This window comes from Durio zibethinus, chromosome 15 (assembly GCF_047325235.1).
Source record: "Durio zibethinus cultivar Kanyao isolate XHJ-2024 chromosome 15, ASM4732523v1, whole genome shotgun sequence".
NCBI lineage: Eukaryota > Viridiplantae > Streptophyta > Magnoliopsida > Malvales > Malvaceae > Durio > Durio zibethinus.
In genome coordinates, this window is record NC_143176.1 from 20,711,649 (window position 1) to 20,728,160 (window position 16,512).

General features: G+C 28.3%; 1 protein-coding gene across 1 annotated transcript; it reads left to right on the forward strand.

Annotated features, from left to right (window-relative positions):
* Window positions 1-11,397: 11,397 nt before the first annotated feature.
* LOC111301284 (alcohol-forming fatty acyl-CoA reductase-like) lies at window positions 11,398-15,766 on the forward strand. The gene is made up of 10 exons (XM_022896846.2): window positions 11,398-11,569; window positions 11,651-11,754; window positions 11,944-12,146; window positions 12,260-12,360; window positions 12,512-12,704; window positions 14,268-14,429; window positions 14,548-14,629; window positions 14,825-15,094; window positions 15,177-15,304; window positions 15,429-15,766. The coding sequence occupies exons 1-10, from the start codon at window positions 11,491-11,493 to the stop codon at window positions 15,580-15,582; spliced, it is 1,476 nt and encodes a 491-aa protein (XP_022752581.2). The 5' UTR covers window positions 11,398-11,490; the 3' UTR covers window positions 15,583-15,766.
* Window positions 15,767-16,512: the final 746 nt, after the last annotated feature.

The following is a 16,512-nucleotide window of genomic DNA, read 5'->3' on the forward strand; positions in this document are numbered from 1 at the left end:
GACAAGGACTCTTTTCTTTCTTTTTTTTTTTGTTTTTTTATTTCTTAGAGAAAGAGAAGAAGTCTTATAAGGAATAAAAAAAAAAGCAAAAAACAGTTAAAAAATTTACTGAACTACGTCGTTTTAAATTATAAAATGGGTTTGGACAATTAATTAGAAATATTTTTTTTTAACCCAAGTTAAATTTCTTTGGATTTGATAATTCTAATTCCTAGGTTTTCAATCACATTAAAAATTGTTGAAGTATATAGTAAACACCTCCAACTTCTAAAAGCAATTTTGCTTTCCCATTAAATACCTCCAACTTCCACCAGCATTTTTGACAATGCTTAACTCATCCAAACAATTATTATTTTGTTCACACGGCAGTACCAATTTGTGATTTTTGTGGAAACAGGACATTTATGATTGTCTTAGCGTAAATGAATTCTCTGAGATAGAGATTCAATATTGTGGTCCTAAATACTCCATTGTACTCTCATGAGAGATTACTTCATTTGTTTGAGTGCTATTTTTTTTTAATTTGTTTTTCATTCTCATAAATCATAATATCAAATTTTTTTCCTTCTTTTTTCAACCATAATGGGTAGTAAACTAACCATGTAGCCAAGATGGTATCCTATTTCCAAAAATAATAATAATAACAAGTTGAGTTTAATTTGAATTTCAAAGTTAAAAAGATTAATTTCCTCTTTGGTTAATAATTTTTTACAGAGAATGGAAAGCCATTTGTCCAAATTCACTACTAGCTAGTCCCTGACCCACAAACAAGTAATGCTCTGAGCAGTGAGCAGACTTCAAAGATAACTAGCATTTGCCATTATTTTGATTTCAATATATATATTTTTAATTTGAATCGACTGTTAATAAATCACATGATTTTTTACTAATTTCATAATACTCTAATGATCATGAAATTTTTATTAGTTTTTTTCTATGTTTAAAAGATGAGAAAGTAGAATTGAACTTGAAACCTTACATCTCAAGGAAAATGAAGTATGGCTACCATCAAAATTTTACATATCTATCCATGAAACAAAATTGAATTTGTAATGAACTATTGCCACTTTCTCTTACATGCACCAAACTCTAGCACCTGAAATATGTCTAAACTTTTCCTCACTAAATAGCAATTTTCATGTTCCTTCTCTGAAATTCAAGCATCTTTGTATGAATAATAGGAAAAAATGGGTGAAAAAAAGCTTTCCTGTTTCTATATCAAGTTGGTATATCTATAGTTTCAATGATAAAGCACTCATGACTCAACCCTGAATTAGAAGGCTTGGAACAGTAGTTGCAGTAGTAGGGGGAGAGGGGGGTGGCACTGCTGCAATCTTACTGTTTTCAGTGTGAGACTGTGTCTGACTGTCAACTGAGCCAACCATGACTGATTACTATATATTATCGGAGAAAGCAACAGTGCTCCTTTAGTAACAATAAATATTTCATATAAAAAATTTATTGACCTCCAAAAATATATATTAAGCCCGTTGTGATTATTTGAAAGAAAAATTGCCAAGTTAGTTTTTCAATTAATGTGATTTTGAACAATTTTACATTGACCTCCAAAATTGCTGTGGATTTATGCACTTTTTTTTTGCTTTTAACAATGTTAGAAGAACAAAATAGAAACAAATTAAGACAAGTTAGGCCAAGAAGAAACAAATTTTGTCAACAAGAATGGTACCACAAATTCGGCATAAGTCTATACTAACAATACAAAGAGAGCATCAAGACAAATATCGCACGGAAGTGTAAATATCCACAGAAGGTAGGTGATCAGCCCCACTCAACTGAACCACCTTTGTTTCCAATTCTGTGGCGGCTCTTCACATTTCTTACATTTACTGTTTTTTTTTGTGGGTTACCTCTTCACCCATGTGTTAAACCAAAAAACAAAAAAAGCCAAAATATCTATTATATACTTATATTTTTTTATTATTTTTTTCACACAAAAGCTGGATTAAGTTTTTGATACAAAATAAATCATAAGCCAAAAATGAAAAAAAAAAAAAAAAGGTACATCACTCTTAAAGATGACTTACGTTTTAATATATAATTTTGTCTCTCTAAGTAAATCTTTCATTTCAAAATTTGAATTTATTCGATCAAAGACTGAAATTAGACAAAAGATAATTCAAATGCACTTTAACATTAAGTTAATTTTTTTTTTCTAATAATAGACACTCATCCTCGAATCTTAAATTAGTTCAAATTGCGCTTTAAACCTAACCTATTTAAATTTGGTTTTATCATTTAAGTTATAGGCTCATATTATATTTTAAACTCAATGCAAGCTCATTTGTTTTATTGTTTTACTTATTTATTGTTACTTTTATCATTATTATGAAAATAAATAAAAAGATAAAAAAAGAGATAAAACAAATGATAAGATTTGATGGATTAAATTTTTGAAATTCAATTGTTTCTTAAAATCAAAATTCAAATTGAAAGTGATAAGATGTTAGAATTTTTTTTATTTGAAATCCTATCTTCATCAAAATTTGGAAAAACCTATTAGTCTTCTTTAAGCTTAAGTTTCTTGGTTAATTATGTAAAAAGAAATAGATAGAAAGGAAATTATAGAATAAAATATATAAGAAAGGTTTGAAGGGTTAATGTTGTCCCAAACGCAATGTTTTGGATTATCAGAAAAAGACTGAGCAACTAACTATTTTAGTCTTGCGTCAAGCAGAGTCGAATTTCTAATTAAGTCGAGCTGATTCATTCTTTTGGGTTTTTTTTTTTCTATTATTTTGCTCATTTATTTAATATATATATGTTTGAATGAATTTTCTTTAAGAATAAAAATAATTTTAGAAATAAAGAAAAGTTAAAATATTAAAAACAAAAAATAAGTAATTTCAATAATAAAAAAGATCAAAAAAAAATTTCACAAAAAACGTTTGTAAGAAAAAGTTAAAAGTATCAATTTTTTTTTTTTAAAAAAAAAATATATAAAATTCAAAAAATATATTTCAAAATAAACGATTTAGGGAAAAATTGAAAGTATCAATTTTCCTTAAATAAAAATCTTCTCAATTTCAAAAAATGTATTTAGAAAAAAAGTTAAAAGTATCAAATTTTCCTTAAACAAATGTATTAATTTTTACCAAAAAAAAAAATAAAATAAGAAAGAAAATCTTAGGACAAAGTTAAAATATTAATTTTTTCTTGAAAACTTTTAAAATGTTAAATAATCTAACGACGGAGTTTCTGTAAGAGAAACAACAGTTTTCTTGTATACCTTGAGGTGAGAGAATTTTGTTAATTTCTTGCCAAAGGTATTGGAGTCAATTAAGAATAATTTTTAATAATTAATTATCTGATAAGATTTTTAAGGCTCAATGGATAACACGAAATTAAGCTGGTACCATCTTTTGATGGGTGTTGTGGGGGTGCTATAATTTTTTTCACACGTAATCATACTTTCAAATCTAGTTATGATTTCGTAGACATTGAATCTACCTTTTAAAGATATCTAAGTCAAATTTAGGATTTTTCTTTATAAAGGGACAAATTCAGTTAGGTGACCAATTGCACATAAATAAAAAAGATTGGTGGCGACTCTTTAAATCAATATCTAGTGATAGGTCTACGGATCTAGACATTATGACAGTTTGACGACTCCACTGGGGATAAGCTGAGAGTCAGGCCGAGAATTAAATTTGTGTTATCCAAAAGCCTAATAAAATTGATTTTTTAGATACTTATTTATTTATTTTGCTTATTATGTCATTCATATACATGTGCATAACATGAGCTTTATACCTGAGCTCCCTTCTTATAGAAAAGAGTAAAGTACCTATGCATTATGGGGTTTTAATACCTCATTCAAATTGAACCATTTTCTACTTGTAGCCTGTAATAGGCAAAATTGGAGTGTCTTACTAGTCTATGATGGACAAAGATATGAGGAACAATTTGAAAACTTTTATATTATTAACCTTAAACCACATATAGTGACCACAAGAAACCAAACCTATAGTTAAAGCCTTACCTTCCCCTTTTGTAGAAAAAAAAAACCAACAATTAGTTACATTTTTGCAATGATTGATTTTTCTTGTATGGAAGTTAACTTTTATGCATGTCATGTTGTATGAATTGTCATGATAACGTGCATGTTAGTTGAATTTTTCTCTTGCATCTATTTTTCTTTCGTTTAAAACAAGATAACATTAGGTTGTATATATTTTTGCATTCATTTCGTATGTTTTAACTTGAAATTTTGGTAGTTGAAATCATTAAAAGTGCATGTTAGTTGAAGTTTTTTCCTTCAATTTATTTTTGTTTAATTTAAAACAAGATAACATTAGGCTGCATATATTTTTTACATTCATTTCACATGTGTTAACTTGAAATCTTGGTGGTTGCATATTAATATTATTTTTATAATCATTCCTTCATGACATAAGCTTGTAATAATGTAAGCACCTTAATTTGTGGTAATCAAAGGTTCAAAAATAGCTTAACCGTTAAAGACTCATGTACCACCCATTTGTCATCCATACAATACTTAATCATGAATAAACAAAATGGAACATGAGCAAAATGGTCGTACGGATGAAATCAAGAAAGCTCAAGAAGAGTTAAAAAAGAGTTAGCAAAGATGATGAAGATGTTAAAGAGGTTAGATAAAGCCAAGATAATAGAATAGATCTCTAATTCAAATGAGAAACAAGATATTGTAGATTCTCTACACTCTTTCGGATTTGGCCTAAATCAAGGCCATAATGATTTTTAAGATGATGGAGGATTCAAGCATGCAACAAATGAATTTTTTAGAAGAAAGAGTGTAAGTTATCGAAAGAATGGATTATTTTGGCTCATAGATGTAGCTGAACTCTATTTAGTCCCAGATGTGATCATTCTATCAAAATTTAAAGTCTTTAATTTAAAAAATATGATAGGACAAGATACTTGGTAACTCATCTTACCTTGTATTATCGTAAAATGGCTGTTCATGCTCAAAATAAGAAACAATTGATGCATGTATTTCAAGACAACTTTATTAGTTCAGCTACGATGTGGTACATCTAGTTAGACAAAGCTCATATACACTCTTGGGATGGGTTAGCAAGGCATTCATTGCCCAATACCGATACATTATAGACTTAGGTCTAGATCATCTATCTCTATAAAGTATGATAAAAAATCTTTTGAAAACTTCAAAGAATATGCACAAAGGTGAATAGATATGATCACTTAAATTCAACCACCTCTAACTGAAAAAAAAACAATCGTTTTATTTATAAGTACTTTAAAGTTTCTATATTATGAGAAAATGATTGGAAATGCCACCAAGAATTTTACCAATATAGTGATCTTTGGGGAAATGATAAAGAGCACCATTAAAAATAGCAAGCTTAAAGAATGAAAGACCTCAAATACAAAAAAAAAAAAGTGGGATGTCTAAAAAAAAAAATGAAGTTCAAACTGTGAGTTTTGAAAGACAACAATTGAGAAGTTACATCCATACCCACAGTAAGTATACCTTACTTATCATCCAACTATTAATCATATGTTGCACCAGTATCTTTTTACTCTGTTTCATAACTAGTTTTTCAACTAGCTTTTCAAACACCTACATATGGGCCCAATCCTATTACTACACTAGCTTCAATGCCTAATAACAAAGCGAGTGATTTGAAGAGATCTCAAAATAACCAAGAAAGGACTTACATTGATCCTATCTTTTTGACTTACACTGAGTTATTCATAGAACTAATTAAAAATAATTTAGTATCTTCAGTTATTCTAGAACCATTAAAATCACCCTATCCTCAATGGAATGATGCTAATGTCACATGTGATTATCATAATAGAAACATGGATCATTCTATAAAAACTTTCTCTATTTTCAAGCACAAGGTGCAAAGTTTGATTTGAAAAGGTTTAGTGAGCTTTGACAAATCAGGAGAATTAAATGTCAATAAAAATCTTTATCTGATCACACATGGGCATAATTTTAGGAAAGACAAGAATGAAAGTTGCTTGGATTTCTCTTAGAGTAATGCTAAGATTTCTTTTATGTAATAAAATTTATTTTTATTATTTTAATAAAAGAAAAGTTGATGCATTTCATTATATTTTCTCTTTCATTCAAGCTGTTATTCTATGCTTTATTATTTTTCAATCCATTTTATTCGCATTCTCAAATTTCAAATGGTGAATGTTTGGACAATGATAAATAATAATTCTAGGATTTAATTTTGAAAATCATTCATATTGATCTGTAGAGACTATATGAGCAAAAAAAGTAATCTTTGAGAAGATATCATTCATGAAAAAATGGACATGTCTTGGAGGCATTTATCAGTCTGTCTTTGTTCAAAATATGATCTTCAAAGAAAGCATCACATTTGAGATGAAAAATGACATTTTTTTTTTACCATTCATAAAAATAAAATTATCCATTGCTACATCTTTTAGGCTTATTATAATTTTTTTTCTAAAAGACTCCAACCAAGAATCACCCTCCATACTGGGGAATAAAATTTTAGGAAAAACCTATTTAAAAAAAAAAAAAGAGACAAAAGATCGCAAAAGCCTCAAAAATAGAGAGTAAAAAAAAAGACCTTTACAAAAAAAGAAAAAAAATAAATGCCACAAATGATTTAGGACAAAATAATAAGAATCTTTTTGTGAGAAATAAGATGAATGAAAAAAAAACCAGTGAAATGATGTGGAATGGGATAAAATGCCAAGTTACATCACATGATGAGAAACGATCATTTGGTTTGAACCATTTAAACATATATTTTGAGCATATTTTATCTATTTTTTTCATGATCTCTCACCATAGCCTACATTACAACTTTTAAAAGTTCATTTTGATCAAAAATGAATGTTCGAATTGAATGATCATATATTAGACTAAGACATGCTTGTGATGGAATAATAGAATTATCTATGTTTTTGTATTTTAGAGATTGATGTATGAAAGATACTAATAATAGATGAAATAAAAAAATGAAAAAAGTAAAAAAAAATAAAAAAATATGAAAAAATGAAAAAAAAGAGACAAAAGGAAGACTTAAATTGAAAATTCAAAAGGGCGATTTAGGTAGAAAAAATTTGAGCTGAAAACTAGAAAGACAATTAAATATATAGAAGATCAATGTCATCTGAAGATCCCCCGAAGTTGGGGCAAAGTTGAAGGAGCTCAAAATGATTCTGAAAATCAATTGAATAAGTTTTAGAAAAAAAATTCTAGATTAAGGTTAAAATTGTCTGAATATTCATTGTTTGGACATTTTTATATCATTTAAATACTTATCCTAGTGAGATACTTTGAATTTGTTCCTTTACCTATTTATTTTTGTACCAGACTCATTCTTATATCATTACCTTTTCTCTCAATTCACTTTACTCTCTCTCATTTTTGCTTCCTCAAAATAAATAAAAAAAAATATGATTGCATTATATCTATCACAAATTGAAAATGATAACGAATGAATGACAATGTCCATAAGAGATTCATGGATTTCTTTGAAAAGAAATTCAGGATGATAAGGGCAAAAAAATGAAACAGATGAAAAAAAGCTAAAAAGATGATTTGAAAAGGTAAATATAGTACCTAAGTGGTGAATATGGTGATGGATCAACCAATATAATATGTAAGTTGTGACCAAATGCTGGAAATAATATGGATCAATTAATGAACTAATTCTAAAAATGTTAGTGCTGGAAAATTAAAAAAAAAATGTGAGATGGTGGAGTCTTGAGAACCGTATTACTACAATCAATTAGAATTTCATGATGTTGATTATAGTGATATTTGCATTGCATTGTTGTTTGAATAATATATGTACATAATTCGATGAATATTCAAATTTTTATTTTGATGATTGCATTTGCATCATGGTTTAGTCATACATTTACATCATGTAGTAAATATTTGAATAATGGTTTAGAGTATGACATCTGCGTTATTGTGAGAATCTGGGTTGTTGCATTTGCATCATTGAGAAAACATTTGCATCATTATCATACAAAATTTGACTTTGGTAGGAGAATTTTGAACTTTTGAAACCTCAAATAAAGAAAATTTTTCATGATGAGATTTTTTGATGAAGAAAACATTCCAAATTTTAAAGTTGTGAAGTCTTTTGAAAGAGTATTTTCAATGTTGAGAATGATTTGTGAGACCTCTAGACATAATCTCTAAGAATTTTCAAATGAAAATCTTTGAGTTTTAAATGAGAATCTTGAATTTTTTTTTATTTTTATGTGAATCTTCAAAGTTTTTGAACTAGAATCTTTGCAATTTTAGATGAAACCTTAAAACTTTTGAATGAGAATCTTTAAAATATTGAATATGAAATGCTGAAGTTTTTTGAATGAGAATCTTTAAAATTTGGTCGTTAATCCCTAGAAGTTTTTCGAATACAAATCTTTGAATTTTGTGAATTTTCAATTCTTGTAAACCGTAAAATCTTGAAATCTTCAATTTTTACGAATTTGAGTTCTTGCGAATCTTCAATTCTTGCAAACTTTTGAGTTTTTGCAAATATTTAATTCTTGCGAATCGAAAATCTTGAGAATCTGAAGTCTTGCAAACCTATAATTCTTACGAATCTAAAAGGTTAAAAATTTAAAAATTTTAAAAATCTAAAAATCTTGTGAACCTTTAAAATCTTACAAATCAGAATTCTTGATCAAATCTGAAAGTTCTTACGAAATTTTAAAATTTTTGCGAACCAAACATTTTTGCAAAGCTAAAAATTTTACGAATCTAAAATTCTTGTTAATCTCTAATTTTTAAAAATTTGAAATTCTTACAAATCTCCAAATCTTGTGAAGCTTTAATTTTTACGAATTTGAAATTCTTGTGAATTTCCAATTCTTACAAATTTTCAATTTTTGTGAATATTCAATTCTTGCAAATTTGTGTTCTTGCGAATCTGAAATTCTTGCGAATCTTTGAATCTTACGAATCTTTGAATTGTGAATCGTTGAATTTCAAATTTATGATTTTTTTGAACTCAAATTGTGAATCTTTGAGTTTCTACTTGTATTGTGAATTTTCGATTATGAAATTTTTGAATGCTTGAAATCGTGAACCTTTAAAGTTTTGAAATTTTGTAATATTATGAAGTTAGACTCGGACATTTTGGGTGTCTATGTTTTTGTGAATTCCTGTTTCACAGAAACTGTGCAAAAAAAGGCAACTGTAGACACCCTATTTTTTATTGGGTTATCATCGAATCTCAAGTTAGTTTGAATTGGACTTTAGACCTAACCTATTTGGATTTGGCTTTATCATTTGAGTATTAAGCTCATATTATATTTTGGACTCAATGCAAGCCCATTTGTTTTATTGTTTTACTTGTTTATTGTTACTTTTATCATTATTCTAAAAATAAATAAAAAGATAAAACAAGTGATAAGATTTGGTGGATTAAATTTTTGAAATTCAATTGTTTCTTAAAATCAAAATTCAAATTAAAGGTGATAAGATGCTTGATTTTTTTGATTTGAAATCCTATCTTCATTAGGTTACATAAACCATCATTCAAAGCTAGAAGAAACATTGACAATAGACCTTCAGCAACACAATCCAAAGACATAATCCTGCAAACAATTTTCAAATCACCAACTACCAAAAATCAATTAGTCAAGACCCAAAACCCAGAATAGTCGAAACTCAATAGACAATCAAAATACAAAAAACTACAATCAACCTAAGATCAGTTATAATAAGCAGCAAAGAAGGTAGTGGTGGTTGTGACTCATGTCGGTGAAGTGATGATGATCAAAGATTAGGGTTTCAGGTGTAGAATTTTGTTGTGACTCACATCGACAGAGCAATGGCAATCAAAGAGTAGGGTTTCAAGTGTAGGATTCTTGACTGAAATTTTGAAGTTGAAGAAAAAAAGAAGCAAAAAACAAAAAAGAGGGTGGTAATGATGACCTGTGGCATCGACAGTCTCAGTGATGCATCAAAATCTAGAAAAACCCATTGGTTTTCTTAAAGTTTGAGTTTCATGGTTAATTCTGTAGATAAAAAAAGACAAAAAGAAAATTGTAGAAGAAAATAAATAAGAAAGGCTTGAAGGGTTAATGTTGTCCCAAATGCAATGGTTTGGATTATAAAAAAAAGATCGGGCCGTTAACTATTCTAGTCATGCACCAAGTTAAGTCAAATTTTTAATTAAGTTGAGTCAATTCATTCTTTTAGGGTTTTTTTTTATTATTTTGCTCATTTATTTAATATATATTTTAATGAATTTTCTTTAAGAAAAAATAATTTAAAAAATAAAAAAAAGTTAAAATATTAAAAAAAAAAATAAGTAACTTCAATAATAAAAAAAATGGTTTTAAGAAAAAGTTGAAAGTATCAATTTTTCTTAGAAAATAAATTTTTTATCAAAAAATAAATTTCACAAAAAACATTTTTAAGGAAAATTTGAAAGTATAAATTTTTCTTAAATAAAAAAAAAGTTTTAGGAAAAAAATGAAAGTATAAATTTTCTTTGAAAAAAATAAAAAAATATAAAATTCAAAAAAAATATTTCAAAATAAACGATTTAGGAAAAAGTTGAAAGTATCAATTTTTCTTAAATAAATATCTTCCTAATTTCCAAAAATGTATTTAGGAAAAAAGTTGAAAGTATTAATTTTTTCTTAAACAAAAGCATTAATTTTTTTAAAAAATAAAATAAGAAAAAAAATCTTAGGAAAAAGTTAAAGTATTAATTTTTTCTTTAAAACTTTTAAAATGTTAAATAATCAGATGACGGAACCTCTGCAAGAAAAACAACAGTTTTCTTGTATATTTTTTAGGTGAGGAAATTTTTTTAATTTTCTGTTAAAAGTATTGGAGTCAATTAAAAATAATTTTTAATAATTAATTATCTAGTAAGATTTTTATGGCTTAATGGATAACACAAAATTAAGTTGGTACCATCTTTTGATGAGCGTTGGGGGGTGCTAAAACCTTCTTCACATGTAATTATATTTTCGGACCTAATTCTAGTTACTTTTTAAAGATACTTAAGTCAAACTTATGATTTCTATTTAAAAAAGGACAAATTTAATTAGATGTACAATTACACATAAATAAAAAAGATTGATGGTGACTTTTTAAATTAATATTTAATGATAAATTCACGGATTTAGACATTATAACACTAATAATTTTCAAGTTGTAGTTAGAAGTTGTAATAGCTCGAAAATTTTCATTATTAAAAGAGGAATTAAATAATGAAGTGTGTTTTCTTCCTCTTATAATTTTATAATGTTATATAGAAAAATGGGACAACCCCTGAGTATCAATGAAGTAGAGCAAGGGCAATTATCGTCCCAACCACTTGCGTGTACTCTACCCCTATAATTTCTCCGTATCTTTCTCCCCTTGGTAGTATATAAGGGGAAGGCCATTAGATTTCCTTTAAAGCTTAAAGCAATTGTGTGTTTTAACCTCACTTCAAGGATTATATTGTCTCAATCTTTTCTTTTTTCCGTTTCTCTCCTGCTATTCTTCCAATGGAATTTGAAAGTGCTCTTCAGTTTCTTGATAACAAGTCCATTTTAGTCACTGGTGCCACTGGGTTTTTGGCAAAGAGTAAGAGTGTCATCTCTCTCTTTCTCAGAGTAAATCAAGTAGGGCTTATTTCACAATGAATTTGCTTTGTTTTGAATGCAGTTTTTGCGGAGAAAATACTAAGAGTTCAACCCAATGTGAAGAAGTTATATCTTCTTTTAAGAGCAGCAGACCATAAATCTGCCATTCAGCGTTTGCACCATGAGGTATGGCTCTTGTCCTTGCAGCCCATGATGCTTGATTTCTGCTCTTTCTGGTGCACAAAAGTTCTTGCCTTCTTTTTGTATGAATAGCTTAACAGTTAAATTTGTTGTTACTCACGCTGAATGTATTGTTGTTTTTTTTCATAGAGTTTTATGCAACATGTGGTGAGTAGTGGTTTTTTTCTTTTACAGATTATAGGGAAGGACCTGTTCAAAGTTCTGAAAGAAAAATGTGGAAAAAATTTCATTTCATTTATATCAGAAAAAATTACTCTAATCCCTGGAGACATCTCCCAAGAGGATTTGGGTGTGAAAGATTCTAATTTGGTAGAAGAGATGTGGAAGGAAGTGGATGTTGTGGTTAACCTTGCCGCAACAACCAACTTTGATGAAAGGTACTATATATAGATATATATATATATATAATTAATAGTAAACCGGTTTTCCAATAATCATTTAAATAAAATAGTAATATATCTAACAATTTGAGGGTTTTTTTTTAATGTAGATATGATGTTGCACTTGGCCTGAACACATTGGGAGCCAAATATGTTGCAAACTTTGCCAACAAATGTGTCAAACTAAAAGTTTTGCTTCATGTATCCACAGGTTGTGAAGACAATCATTTTTCAGATTTTCTCTTCCTTTTCAACCAAATATATATTTTTTAATATGCATGGTTTTATGTATATAATTGTAAAACCATTAATATTTCTATTTAATGTTTACTAGTATACTAATGTTTTTGTTGTTTTTACAGCTTACGTGTCAGGGGAAAGGTCGGGACTCATACTAGAAAATTCATACCGCATGGGAGAAACACTTAACGGTGTATCTGGCTTAGACATTAACATTGAGAAGAAAGTCATAGAGGAAAAATTAAATGAACTAAGATTGCAAGGAGCTTCCGAGAAGGAAACTACTCAAGCCATGAAAGATTTGGGCATTGCGAGGTTTGTGAAATCGAATCCTTTGATCTTTAAATATAGGTAAAAGGGTAAAAAAAAAATCTTTAAATTAAAATTTAATAATCATTTAAGTTTTTTTTTTTTTTGCAATCAATTAAATTCTCAAAATATCTATTTTCATCAATTAAATTTTCATTAGAAAAAATGATAATTATTTTTATTCAATCGAGAGTTTAATTAAGTAAATAAATATATATATTTATAAGGATTCAAGTGGATAAAAATAGATATTTAATGGTTCAATTGATTCGAAATAAAAAATTTAAGGTTTGATTGATCAATTGATTCAAAATAAAAATTTAAGATTTCATTGATTATAATAAAATGTTACAAACTTAAATAATTAATGAATTTTTATTTGTGAGATTTTTTTTTTACTTTTATGCCCTAAATATATCAACATAATCAACAATTATGTAATTTATTGATAAAATATTAAAATATTAATTTTAATAATTAAAATTTAATTGTTAACCGTTTCAAATATATATATATATATATATATATATGAACATCAAAAGTAAGGCTAAAATGAACATAATAGTAAATACATATTTTCAACTTCTTTTACCCTACAAATTTTAACCCTAAAATGGTCAAACTTCGATATGAAATGCAAGTGCAATATCTGCTGGTGCCAGTAAATTAAGTGACTCAACTCACGTAAAATTTTCATTATATAAAGAGGATAAGATTCGCATGCATGAGGTTCACATGATAATAACAAAAAAAACAGGTCCACCCTATTCATAGGCTAAGGCTTTATGTTTAGTGTACCACAAATAAAGGCGATTGTTCTGTTTAGGATTCTACGTGCTGCTGTCGGCCATACTCATTCATGAAATGTTTCCTGTTTGTTTTTTCCATCTCTTCATTCATTCGGCAGCGTATTTAAAACTTTTATGGAGTACATATTTATAATATAAAAAAAATCGACGAATTTATTAATTTTGTTTAAAAGATATGTTAATAAAATTTTTTTTTAAATGTTCAAAAGATAACTTTTTTAAAATTTTTTTATTTTTTACTTTTTTAAAAAATTCATAGATACCTTACTCTAAAGCATGCTTCCACCGCTATCTTCATTGTCAATAAAAAAAATGTTCCCAAAAATTAAAAAAAAAAAAAGGTCGCATCATTCATATTCATTTCGTCGAAGGTCTTAGGTCTCCACAATTGTGATAATTTACGTAGTATCCTCAAAATATTTGTTGCCACGAAATATAGCAATTAGGTCCTTCAAAGATAGCTGACTCTCCACCAAATATAAGACCACCCCAATTGATGAAACAAAAGCATATATAGAATGATGTCCTCAGACCCTTTTCCTTCGTGTACTCTTGAGTAGGTTAAACTTTAAAATCTAACCATTAAAAGAACTACACTATGCCATTCTTGAAACTCATGATTTCAGGTCTTATTTATGTCTTACTGATAGACCCACAAAAAAAAATCATAATAATTATTTGACTTTTTTTTTTTTTTTGAGAGTATGGCGGAGAATTTTGACTTCTAGTGATGTTCTAACAATTAGTTAAGTTAAATCAGGGCAAGGTTTTATGGATGGCCAAACACATATGTATTTACAAAGGCAATGGGAGAAATGTTGGTGGGGGTTTTCAAAGGAAATATGCCGGCAGTCATCATACGGCCTACCATCATAACTAGCACTTACAAAGAGCCATTCCCTGGTTGGACTGAAGGAGTCAGGTAGGCTACAGTAATTAATATTATCAGGATAAAAGAAACGAAAGATTCATGTTTTGCTTAATTGAAATTATTGAAAATTGACTCAACAACTAATTCTACTTCTTTGTGGTTACATTAGAACCATCGATAGCCTTGTAGTTGGTTATGCTAAAGGAAAATTGACAATCTTCCTCGCAGATTTGGAGTCAGTTGTTGATCTGGTGAGTTCAAAATTATTCTCCATTTTTCTTACGTACGTAAAAATCTTTGGTTACTTAACTTTGATCTGATACAAAGTATTTGCCTAGTCTAAGAGTCAAAATCAGATCAAAATCTTGGGCTTTGTTAATTTCTCCATTTATGTGATGAATTTTCTTTGGAAGAATGAAATTTTGAGGGTTGTCTTAATTTGGCAGATACCAGCTGACATGGTGGTGAATGCCATGATTGTAGCCATGATAGCTCATGCATCACACCAACCATCCGAGGCCATCTATCAGGTTGGTTCATCAATGAGAAACCCTATGAAATATCGCAATCTTCATGACTTTGGCTTCCGTTACTTCAGCAAGAAACCTTTGATCAACAAGGATGGAAAGCCTGTTATAGTTGGCAAACTTAGAGTTATGGACAGCATGGCTAGCTTCCACAGATATATGGCACTTCGATACTTGCTGCTTTTGAAGGTGTGAAGGGCCAACAAGAAGTCCTCCAATTAATCCTTTAATGAACTAATTAATTGATTGATCATTTTTTTTTCTTGTGCAGGGATTGGAATTGGCAAATACAGCATTTTGCCAATTCTTTCAAGGTGTTTACAGCGATCTCAACAGGAAGATCAGCTTTGTTATGCGATTGGCAGACATTTATAAACCATACTTGTTCTTCGATGCCATGTATGTCTCTTCTAAATTCTTATGTTGAATCTGTAAATTTAATTACGCTATCAATCTTACAAAAAAATTCAAATTAATGTACATTTTTTTTGACATTAACTTTATTTTTTTATCTTGGGTACAGCTTTGATGATATAAACACCGAGAAGTTGCGAATGGCAGCAAGATCAAGCCTGGTGGAGAGCGATATGTTCTACTTCGACCCCAAATGCATCGATTGGGAAGATTACTTCATGAACATTCATTATCCTGGCATCGTAAAATACATTTTCAAATGATATAAAAAACCAGCGAATGTTAATTCTATATGGGGTTGTCTTTCCTCAAATCATGCTTTAGTTTGGCGTCATTTGTTATTCAAGACAGCATGAAATTATAAATAGCTGTCAACAAAAGTGTTAAAAGAATATCATTAAAGTGTATTTATCGTAGTGTCTTTCAAATAAATATTGTCTTCATGAATATCATCAAAGTGTTAAAAAGACATCATCAAATTATATATGTTCAAGTTTGTGGAATAAGATGTGGAAAGAGAATAGTCTCTATGTTCATTTATATAATACCTATAATTTCATTTATCCAAAAAACAAATCTATCTTCATTTAATTTGTTATCATGCATAGCTTACTTTTTTTTTTTTTTAATATAAAATCGTAGTTTGAATATAAAAGAAAAAGTTATAAGTATTAAAAATTGAATTCTCAACTTGATGAGTATTACATCTTATATATAAGTGGCTATATGAATCATTTTAATTACATTTTTCTTCTTTGGTTTAGGAATGAATATTGGGGAAAAAAAAAAAAAACAAATGGAATCAAAACTTGTTTCATTAATGTTGCTTCAAAAGGTTGGGCTTGAGCTATGATCAGACGTGAGAAGATAGGGAATTTAGGTTAAGTTAAATCTAGGTTGGGTTTTGCAAAAGGCTCTCAAACTGAATTATATCCGAGTAAAAAAAATGCAATGAGGCCCATTTTATAAGAACCAAACGAAGAGAAATGAAATCAAATCTTAGTGAAATATTTTTGGCCCAACAACCTAACTACTCTGAAGCTTTTGAATTGATGCTTGTGGCATTGTGGGAATAAAACACACTTAATTGGATAAAACTTTCTAAATTAGATTAGGTCTACGAGTAGCGTGAACGAATCTCTTTGTGTTCAAGAAATATAAAAGCTAAAATGGATAGATAATTTAACTTAAAT